An 11,134-nucleotide genomic window follows, 5' to 3' on the forward strand; every position below is an offset into this window, starting at 1 on the left:
CTTCCTGTGAAGTGCGTTGAGCACTTGGTAAATGGTCAGAATTCTTACTGACGCTCAATATTCTGATGGAGCGTCGTCCCCAATTCAAGGACATTACCCTCAGTTAATTGCACTAAAGGGACCTATATATTTAAAGACCACGCGGCCATCAGCTGATGAAGGATAAATAAAACCCAGTGTAGCCACATAATGGGATATCTGGCCATAAAAAAAGCACTGATACATGCTTCCGACATGGATGAACCCTGAAAACCTTATGCGAAGGAAGGTGGACGTGAAGATCACGTGTTGTATGATTCCTTTTGTATGAAATGTCCAGAACAGGCAAATCCATAGAGACAGAAATCGGATTAGTGGCTGCCGGGGGCTGGGAGCCGGGAGCAATGTCTGGCTACAGGATTTCTTTTTGGAGAGATGACAATGTTCTAACGTCGGCCATGGTGGTGGCTGCGTAACTCTGTGTACTAACGCCCACCAAACTGTGTACTTTAAATGGGCGAACTGTATGCGACGTAAATTCCACCGCTATAAGGCTGCTATCTAGAAAATGGAAGGGTTCAAAAAAGATAATGGGAAGTCGATTAAAAAAAAATCACCGAAAGACTATGTGGAGAATTCCAGAAGAAAGTATACATGTGAGACAGAAGGGAGGGTGAATGCCCCCCTCTCTGGCAGAGGGGAGACAGGGGGTGGGAGACTCTCTTCGCCAGGGAAGAAGGTACACTGGTGTCGGTTTAGTTATAATTTTTGTTGTTGTTGTTGTTGTTAAGAAGCTTTATTGACAGATCATTTACAGACCATAAAGTCCAGGCACGATCATATATAATTCAGTGGTTTTTAGAATATTCACAAGGTTTGTACAACCATCATCATAATATAGAATAGAATATTTTTATCACGCCAAAGAAGCCTTGTCACTCCCTGTCCCCTTCTCCCCCCGACCCAGGCAACCATTAATCTACTTCCAGTCTCCATGGATTTGCTTTTCCTGGACTTTTCATACACATGGAATCCTACGATACGTGACCTTCGGTGCCTGGCTCCTCCCATTCAAAATAACATTTTCAAGGTCGACTCGTGTTGTTGCACGTGTCAGTGTACTTCACTCTTCTTACGGCCAAATGCCACTCCCTTGTACAGACATATCACGTTCTGTTTTTCTGCCCTAATTCTCCAAAGCACGTACAATTTGTACCTGTGTGTCAACAGACAGTGATGTTTACAATTTATTCAGATGGAGGCTCAAGGGAAGGGCTCCACGCTAAGGCTTTTGTAAGAGGAGGATGTAAGGGGGCAGTTGTTTGGGACGGAAGAGACCTTACTGCTGAGCCTCGGTGCCTCGGTTTTCACCGCTGTGAAATGGGATGAAGGGAGGACTTGTCGTTGGAACCTGTACAGACCTCGGCTCGGGGCCAGCACACAGCACGTGCCCAGGTGTCAGGGCTCCTAGGGCTGCTTCTGTCAGACCCATGCTCAAATGGCTTCGCTCCCAACTGACATATCTTAGATTAGCTTAAAAATGCTATTCCGGGTTCAAAATATTTTTGATGGGGGGGTAGATGTAACAACAATGGCATTGGGGGAATGAGTGGAAAAGGTTAAAAGATTAAGAAATACAAATTGGCAGTTACAAAACAGCGTAGGGAGTATGGTCAGCTATACTATAATAACCCTGGATGGTGCCAGGGGGGTGCTAGCCTTATCGGGGTGATCGCTTCATAAGTTATAGAAATGTCTCACCGCTATGCTGTAGACCTGACACTAATATGATATTGTATGTCAACAGCAATTGAAAAAAAAAAATTTTTTTTTTTTGAAATGGAAGAAAGTTGATCCACAGAAGTGCCGGGTGATGGGTGTAGGGCTCATCACGCCATTCTTTCTCCCTTCGCGTATGTCGGACAATTTTCAGAATGAAAAGTTAAAACAAGGGAGATTCGGGTGAACAAACTGAGGAGGTCTGCGGCCACGGCCATGGGAGGGGACAGAGGGACTCAAACTTGGGATCGCCCCTCCCCTCGCGGCAGAGGGGCCTGGACACCCAACCCCAGAGGGCTTCCCGCCCGAGGGAAGTCAGGGAAGGGCCAGGTTCCTGCGGTTCAGAGGGACACAGTGAGATGCAAAGGTCACCTGACCTCGAACACACGTGGAGTTCACGAGTGAATTACAAAGGGGAAGAGGAGGGCGGAGACCCGCTGAGCTCCCATCAAACATCGAAGGGATGGGACGAGCTGGCACCACGAGCCCTGATGCACGGCTGCCGCAAGGACCCAAGACCCCTTCTGCAGAATTCTAGCTACAATTGTTTGCTCTCATCCCTCTGCCCTGAGGGACACTGCAAAAGACAACTGCCAGTCAAAGCCACAGTGAGATAGGACTTCAGCCCCGCTAGGCAAAGAACGAGGGTCAGCGAAGATGTGGAGGGTCTGGAACCCCACACGCGGCTGGGGGGGAACGTAAACGGGGCAGCCACACGGCGGGTCCTGTTGGAGCTACCGGGGGACCCAGCCACTCCACTGCTAGGTCCACCTCCCAAAACGGTGAAAACGTGTTCACATAAGAACCTGCACGTGCATGCGCATAGCAGCAGCACGTGAAGTGGCAACAACCTGGCCGTCTGCCAGCGGATGGATAAACAGCCGAGAGGGAACCAAGCACTGACACAGCCGCGCCACACACGCCAGGAGAGACGCCAGGTGCAAAAGGCCACAGTACGATTCCGTTTACTTGAAACGTCCAGAACAGGTGCCTCCAGAGACGGGAAGTAGGTTACGAGTTGCCAGGGGGTGGGGGGATGGGGAGTCACACTAATGGGTATGGGGTTTCTTTTTGGGGTGATAAAAATGTTCTACCATTGATTATGATGAGGGTTGCAGAACTCTCTGAATATACTAACCACCACTGAGTTAGTATCAGTCAAAATCATAAAAGCTCCCCGAACCCCGCAAAAAGTGAGGGGACTCAGACAAGCCACAGGAGAGTAAAGATACGTGGAAACCAAGTGCAATGAGCAGTCCTTGGTCGTGTGTGTGTGTGTTTATAAAGCTATAAGGGAAATGTGAATATAGACTATGTATTACAAAATACGATTGTACTAAATTTAAGTTTCTTGGAGGGGCAATGATTTTGAGGTTCTGTAGGAGAAAGTGTCATGATGTTTGCAACTTACTTTCCAATGGTTAGGCAGTAAAAAATGTGTGTGTGTGTGTGTGTGTGTGGTTTTATACCGCGGCGCGGTGGTTCCAGAGAGAAAAAGAAAAACACGTTTGCAGGAAAATAATGTGAGCTGGTGAAAGCAGCGGAGTTGATAGCTGTTCCATATTCTAGTCTTTTAACTTTTCTTCACCTTGAAATTTTTAAAAATAGAAAGTTAGAGGCAACATTCTTTTGATTTGGTGATGAGTTTTCCTGGGCGTACACCTACAGCAAAAACTTTACCAACTTGTCCACTTTTGTCTACTTTTCCCCCACTTTAAATAGGTGCGGTCTACGGCCAGGCCACCCTGAACAAGCCCGATCCCGTCTGATCTCGGAAGCGAAGCAGGGTCGGGCCTGGTGAGTACTTGGATGGGAGACCACCTAGGAAGGCCAGGTGCTGTAGGTGTAAAAAATAAAAATAAAAAAATAAGGGACCGTAAGCTGACAAGGTCCTTGCAATCTGTGAGGTCAACCAAGGAGTTGCCTAAAAATAAATAAATAAATAAATAATTTGAAAATTTTAAAAAATGGATAAATAATTACATAGGTGCAGCCTGTTGATGTGTAATGTCAATAAATTACCAATAAAGCTGTTCGAATGTTGGTGAGGGAAAAAAAAAGAGTATAAAGCGTCAAAGTTATTTTGCTCAAAACATTTTTTTGTCAATTGCCAAAAATGCAAGCCTCTTTAAAAAAAAAAAGAGGAGGAGGACCAACAGTTTGATAGAAAAATGACAAGGAAAACAAAAGGCAATTTCCAGAAAAGATAAGGCCAATAGATTCTGAATAAGTGAGAGGACCATCTATCTCAAGCATAATAAACCCAAAAAGTGTGACACTCTTTGTTGGGGCAGGTCTGGGGACTGGCTGTCACACGCGTTGGCGTAAGTACAATAACTGGTTTAAATCCTCAGGAAACAATTCAGTAATATCTCCTGGGTTTAAAAGTGCTTGTGGAACTCTGGATAGAGGACATGAGCAGATAAAACTAATTTATGTTGTCAGAAGTCAGGAGAGTGGTCATCTTGGGGCAGAGGTGGCTGAACAACCCATTTCTTGATCCCCAAGCTGGTCACATGGCTGCGTGTGGTGTGTGACAACTTATTATACTTATCGTGCAGAAGAGTGTACCCATTGCATTTCAATTAAAAATTTTAAAAATGCACAGATGCTTTGACTCATCAATCCCACTTCTAAGAATTGACAGATGAGGCCGGTTCATGTACACACACACACACACACACACACACACACAACACACACAAAGTAAGGCCTTTATTGCTACCAGGCAAAAGACAGGAAAAATAACAAACGCCCACCGTGAGGGGTGGGTGAAATTATGGTACAGCCTCACAATAATTTGCTCTCTGCAGAATTTTTTCCCTCCAAAGAGCAAGGAAGACTTTATGAACCGATAAGATCTGATCTTCAAATTTTAATTAAAAAAAAAAAAAGGTGCAGAACAGCGGACATATTGGAAAAAAAAAAACCAAAAACCCCAAGAGGTGTACCTACCTACGTGTTTATGTGCGCTCAGAATACCTGGCTGCTCTTGGGAAGAGCGGGCAATGGGTCAGAGGTGGAGAGATTTTGTCTTTGAAAGTTTGAACTACTGGAAATGGATATTCTATGCAACAACGGCCTTAGTTTTTTAAAAGATCTATAAATGTTAATTAAGTGCCTTTAAAAAAAAAAACAGCTAAACTAAAGCAAAAGCAAAGGAGCGAGGGAAAAAAACCCACCAGTTCTCAGCTCAGCATTCAGCTGTTCCCACATTGTCCAACGGGGTTTTTTGCCCCCGTGCTCCCCACGATCCAGACCTCAATGTAGTCACCTGGGAACCTGGCCCCAACTTTGTCCCAGGCCTTCCCTTCCCTGCCAACCCATCTCCCCAGACTCAACTCGGGCCCCTTCCTCCAGGCAGGACACCTGGACCACATCCTCTCTGCTCTCTGCAACGCCGTTCTCACACCACGATCGAGTCTACTTTAACCCGAAGGTCCTGAGTGACGTGTCTGTCCCCTCCTCTCCCTCTGTTACAGCCACACACCGCCCCTCCCCGCCCTCTCCCGCAGCAAGCCTGTTCCTTCTGCCTGTGACGCTCTGTCCCTCAGGCTCTCTCACTTGGCTCACTTGCCCGCCAGTAATTTCCACCTCTGCAGGGGTTACGAGCCTGGACCAGCCAGCTCCCTATCACTGATTGGCTGAACGGCGGGCAAGAGATTCCACCTTGCGATGCTTCGCTTTCCGTAAGACAGGGGTGAAAATAACAATCTCTCTCAGAACAGAGCCAGACAAACGCTGACCTTAAACAAAGATTATCCTCCATTATTAGGCCATCGCCTGTTTCATTTAGTTAACAGCACTCACCGCTCCGAAATAATCTTGTTTTATGTCCTTTTGACTGACTTATATAGCCTGTCCCATGAAAGCTCCTCAAGAGGGGACATTTTGTCTGGCTTGTGCTCCATATAGTAGGTGCTTGAGAAATCTTCGAAAAATTGTAAAGACGCATAATGTAAAACTGGCCATTTCCACCATTTTAAAGTGGACAATCCCGTGACAATAAGTACATTCTCAGTGTTCTGCAGCTGTCGTCACTGTCTAGTTCCAGAACCTTTATATCACCCCCAAAACAACCTCCTGATCAATTTAGCAGTCACTCCCCAAGACCCCTCCCCTTAGCAACCACTAATCTACTTTCTGCCTCTAAGGACTCGCCTGTTCTGGACATTTCATTTCATATAAACAAAATCATTCAATTTGTGGTCTTTTGTGTCTTTTTCTTTTTTCAAGGTTCATCTGTTTACCATGTGCCAGTACTTCGCTCAATACGTACCTGCAGCATATGTCAGTACTTCGTTCTTTTTCACGGCTGAAAAATATTCCATTGCACGGGTAGACCGCATTCTGTTTATCCATTCATTGGCTGACTGACATCTGGGTGGTTTCACTTTTTGGTTAATGTGAAAAGTGCTGCTATGAACACTCGAGTACATGTTATTTAATAACTTTTAAATGAATAAACGAATAGATGAGACAAAGCCCCTCCTTATGTAAATATCTCCTACCATTAACTAAATACTTATTCGGTGCCTGGTATTCTATACCTCAACTAATCACATTTAAGTCCCAATTTATCTCCTTTGCACGAATGAGACACAGAAAGGTTAAACCACTGGCCCAAGGTTACAAAGCTAGTGAGAAGCAGAGCTGGGATTCAAACCCAGGCCTGTTGGTCGGCAAGACCCATGCTCCAAACCAGGAGGTCATGGATTTATTTTAGACGAGTCCTAGATTAGAAAAAAGGGTGTTTCTAGAAAATAGGGTGTTCCCTTAAACACCCTCAAACTTCACCACCCGCCAAACAGGTTCGGCTCTAATCAGTAAACCCAGACCGCTGAAAATTACAGTTGCTAGGCGACCCAGTTCTCCTTTTCATCAAAGATCTCCCCAAGCCTGGATGGCCTGGGCCATGCTCAGCAGGGAAAAATAAGTCAGGTCAACCTGATTCTAGATGCTGCACCAATTAGAGAAACCAAGATGGGTCACGAGTCTGGAAGACTGGTAAAGGTGCAGGTATGGACTCCAGGCCCACTCTGCCCGGGTTCGAATCCGGGTTCTGCCACTCAGCCTGACCTGAAGCCACTCACTTCACACCCTGCCTGTTTTCCCATCTGTAAAATGGGAACAGTAACAGCACCTCCCTCTTAGAGTTGTTCTAAGGAGACGTGAGTTACCCTAACAATAAAGTACTTAGTGCCTTTTCAGCAAGTAACAGAAGATAGTACTACTCGCCTCTCTAACCCTGGCTGACCCCCAAGAATTCTGAGGTAGAGATACTGAGGTTCTTGGCCAGAATATAGCTCTCTTATTGACACCAACCCAGAGGTTAAACCCTTAAATAACAGTTTTGTAGTTCGTGTCCGTGGACCTTAGATTCTCGCATAGAACCGTTAGCTAAGACATGGGTTGCTTCTGCTTAACCTGCACAAGGAAGTCAGACTTTTCTGCTTTAAAAAAAAAAACTTTCTGCTTTCAAATCATTTGCATTGTGTAGACTCACCTCGCTCACATCCTCTACCCGCTACAAAGAGTTCTCTCCCCCAGAACCCACAGCCTCCACAAGAGGTGTCCACACACCCATGAGAGGGTGGTCAGAAGCCAGCTTTCCAAACAAATGAACCTTCCTTTCATCCGATAAGAATATCCAGCCAATCGGATTGGGTTTCAATGTTCTCTTCCCCCTCCATCTCTCTCAAGCACCAGAAAACTTTTTTGAACTCCTGGAAGTCCTTCCAGTAGGGCTAAGCAATGTTGACTTGTGTCTTGGCTAAGTTATAACAGCAGCAGCTGATACCAATTCAGCGTTACTCTGGGCCAGGAAAGGACCAACCGCTCACAACACCAACCTCATAATGAAGCGGGTATTATTATCCCCATTTAACAGGATAAAGAACCTGAGGCTCAAAGAAGGGAAGCCACTTGCGCAAAACCGTCTAAGTGGAAGAGCACGAACTTGAACCCAAACTTCTCTCCATTCCAAAATCCCAAGGCTAGCGCAGACAAAGGAATTTCTAGGAGGACGGCAAGGGCTGTAGTCAAGGAACCGCATTACCACATGCAACTGCACCCCATTCACTTCCCCTTTCTGCTGAGCTTTTGGTGGCCTTCTTCCTCGAATGGCCCGCCTATCCTACCCAGCTCCAGAGGGTCGAACATGGGGCGCGCGGCCTCCCTGAGCCCCTCCTAGGCGCTCCACAGCACTCCAGCTCCACGTGAAAGGCCCGGCACACAGTAGGCGCTCAGGAGGGTGACAGTGCCGGGTTGCCAAAAAACAGAACAGCCCGCATCACTCTTTCTTTTCTTGTAAAGCGTTAAAATCATAATAATGATAATAATAAAGCCTAAATGTCTTCCAAGCAGAAGGAGGAGGGCCCAAGGTGCTCAGAGGAAGTGGGTCGGGTGCTAGAAGCAATCGGAGGTTGACAGGGAGCGCGCAGCGGCGTGGGTACGTAGAGGGCGCGGGCGGGAGGGCGCCCGCCCCATGGGCAGCCAGCGCGGTGCCTGGCTCATAGTAGGTGCTCATTCAAACGTGTTGAATGAATGAATGAGAGGCGCGGCCGGCGTCAGCGCAGCCTAGGAGAGGCCCTGGCCGCGCCGCCCTAGGGGCAAGGTCCAAGGAGAAGTGCGGCGTGCAGGAAAGGGCTCCCCGAGGCCCTGCGCCCCGGCCCCGCGCCGGAACCTGCCGCCAAAGCCGACACTAGCCCGGCAGGCCCCGGGGCACAGGCCAAGCACCCCCCTTCCCACGTCCCGGAGGCCGCGCACGGCCCAGGACGGCCCCGGCGCCAGGTGCGCGGCGGCCGGGGCAAGGTGACCGCGGGCTCGGGCCCCGAGCCCACCTTCTGAGCGATGCGCACGTTTTCCTCGCCGAACAGGCTGCTGACGCTCTGCGAGAAGGTGTTGACCGTGCGGCGGTAGCTGTTCTTCTCGGTGCCGCCGCGGCCCCGCGCCCCCTGCGCGCCCGGGGCCAGCAGCCCGAGCAGCAGCGGCAGCAGCATCAGGAGCCCAGCCCGGGCCCGGGGCCCGCCCGAGGCGCGCGCGCCCATCCTGCGGCCGGCGGGATGTGGGGTCAGGGACAGGGGTGAGGGCGGCAGAGAGGGACGCCGCGACTCCAGCAGCGACCGCGTAGGCGCGATTGAGGACCGCGCGCAGCGCCTGTGCCGGCCGCCGCCGCTGCGCCACCCGCCCCGCCCCGCGCGCAAAGGCGCGACGGCCCTGCCCACGCCTGGCCCCGCCCCCGGGCGCGGGGACCCGCCACCGACCTGGCCGGAGCGGGTGGGACCGGTTTGAGGTGGCTTTGTCTCCCTGCCGCACCTTCCGGAAGCCCTTCCTGACCCGGTGGGGTTTTAACTTTCTTTTTTTTAACTTTTCCGTAAAATACAACCCATGCCTGGAAAACTTGGCACAGCCTCAACAAGGATAAATGACTGAGAATGATCGGAAAACATGAAATATAAATAGATAGACAGATAGATAGATAAATAGATAGACAGATAGATAGATGATAGATAGATAGATAGATAGATAGATAGATAGATAGATAGATAGATGATAGATAGAGATCCTATGTCAGTGAACCTAATAATTGGCTACTGGTTGCCGATGGCAACGGCACCAGCTCCTTCATTCATTCTGAACTGTTTAAATTAAGGGCAAAGCATCTAGCGCCCCTCTTGCCCTTTCTGAAAGAACTGTATTTCAGAGTCACAAAATAGTTGAAGGTAAGTTGTTTTTAGAAGAGTACAGTTGGTAAATGAGGAAGGAGTGAGATCATTAGAAAATCATTTTTGCAGCCCTTAATAAAATGACGATGGATCCAGGCGACGATCATCCAGAGATTAAAAACAAGAGGTTGGCGGATAACTGGAAAATGGACGGGCCAAGTTGTCCTGACCTGGACCCGCCACTCTTTAGCAGGAAGTACCAGCGCCACGTATGATGGATTCTTGCCAATACCCTTTGAACTGTAACCTGATCTGACCCCTACATCTAACAAGCGGTTTACCGGATACATGGGGATGGAGGAAAAAATAAAAGTGGAAGCAATCAGCCAAATTCAGAATGAAAAGCACTCTATGAGACCAACGACCCAGTTTCTTCCATAAGTAAATGGTATAAAAAGCGGAGAGGAGTATTGGTTTAAAAAGACCTAAGAGCTGTAATAACCAAACGCAATGCAAAGGCCTGTTTGCATCCTAAATCAAATAAACCATGTCTAACCAGACATTTTTGAGACCACCGGGAAAATAAAACTTAATTTTTGCCAACCCAGTGAGAGAAAAATTGTATCTTATTTTTGAACTTACGTATTTCTGGATTCCTGGTGAGGTTTTCATATATTTATTGGCCGTATATTTTATCTTCTTTTTTTAAAGTAAACTTTCTAATTGAAGTATAGCATACAAACAGAAAAATACACAAATCATAGGGTGCCTCTCTATGAATCTGAACAGCACAGAAGTAACCAGTACGCAGATGGAGAAATGGAACATAGCCAGCTTCCCAGAAAGGCTCCTTTTGCCCTCTCCCATCCACTATGCCCCTCCAAAATTTAGGGGATTCATTTTACCTGTTTTTAAACTTTATGTAAATGGGATCGCAAAATATGATCTTTTCTGATTGGCCTCTTTTATTCCACGTTTTATTTATGAGCCCCATGCTGTGCATATATGTCTTTTTTTCGGGGGGGGGGTATGGAATGTTCGTTATCTCTTCTAAAGACAATCTTTTGGCATATAATATTTTGGAAGAAAATATAGGCGAATGTACTATTACCTACTTAAAAATTGTAAAATGGACACATTTTTTATTAAATGTATTTAAAGGAGAAATTGTGGATCACTATCGTCCTAAACAATGAAACGCATGAAAACACAGGTTTGCTATGCTAATTGCACTTTTTTCAAAAATCCATTTGACATACAACTTTTAATTTTTCATATGTATACTACATAAATCCTCATGTACCACCTGTGCATTTGTGGGGCTTTCTTTTTGTTTTGGAAGGAGGAAGAGCACTTATCCAAATTCAATCACATTCTTCATTCATTCACTCATTCATTCATCCATACGTTCAACAACTATTTATTGCTTGCCTACTCTGCAGCCAGATCTTATTCCAGATTCCTCAAATATTCTTCCTGGAACAGTTTTTAAAAATAACTTTATCCTTTCTAAAATTCTAAAATAACTCCTAGGTCCTTCACCTTTCTTTGTGATATCATTTATTTAAATGTTTGCCCTTAACGAATTAACACAACGGAAAAAAGGTGACACACTGTAACGGTTCTATTCTCAAGATAATTACAGGATTCAGAAAATATATTATTTCCCAGTGCACTGCAGACAATGTAATGTGTAATGAGAGTTTAAA

At 46.8% G+C, this 11,134-nt stretch overlaps 1 protein-coding gene and 1 pseudogene across 2 annotated transcripts in view; one reads left to right on the plus strand and one right to left on the minus strand.

Annotated features, from left to right (window-relative positions):
- BRI3BP (BRI3 binding protein) overlaps positions 1-8,944 on the minus strand; it is a 25,046-nt gene extending 16,102 nt beyond the window's left edge. The window contains exon 1 of one of the 2 annotated variants that reach the window (XM_039879246.1): positions 8,601-8,944. In XM_039879246.1, coding sequence (XP_039735180.1) covers positions 8,601-8,807 — 207 coding nt within the window. In that variant the 5' untranslated portion in view covers positions 8,808-8,944. The remainder of the gene's footprint in view (positions 1-8,600) is intronic. The other variant, XM_039879247.1, reaches the window with a different exon arrangement.
- On the plus strand, positions 3,486-3,604 carry LOC120616151 (uncharacterized; annotated as a pseudogene).
- Positions 8,945-11,134: the final 2,190 nt, after the last annotated feature.

This window comes from Pteropus medius, unplaced genomic scaffold (assembly GCF_902729225.1).
Source record: "Pteropus medius unplaced genomic scaffold, Ma_sr-lr_union100, whole genome shotgun sequence".
NCBI classification, from domain to species: domain Eukaryota; kingdom Metazoa; phylum Chordata; class Mammalia; order Chiroptera; family Pteropodidae; genus Pteropus; species Pteropus medius.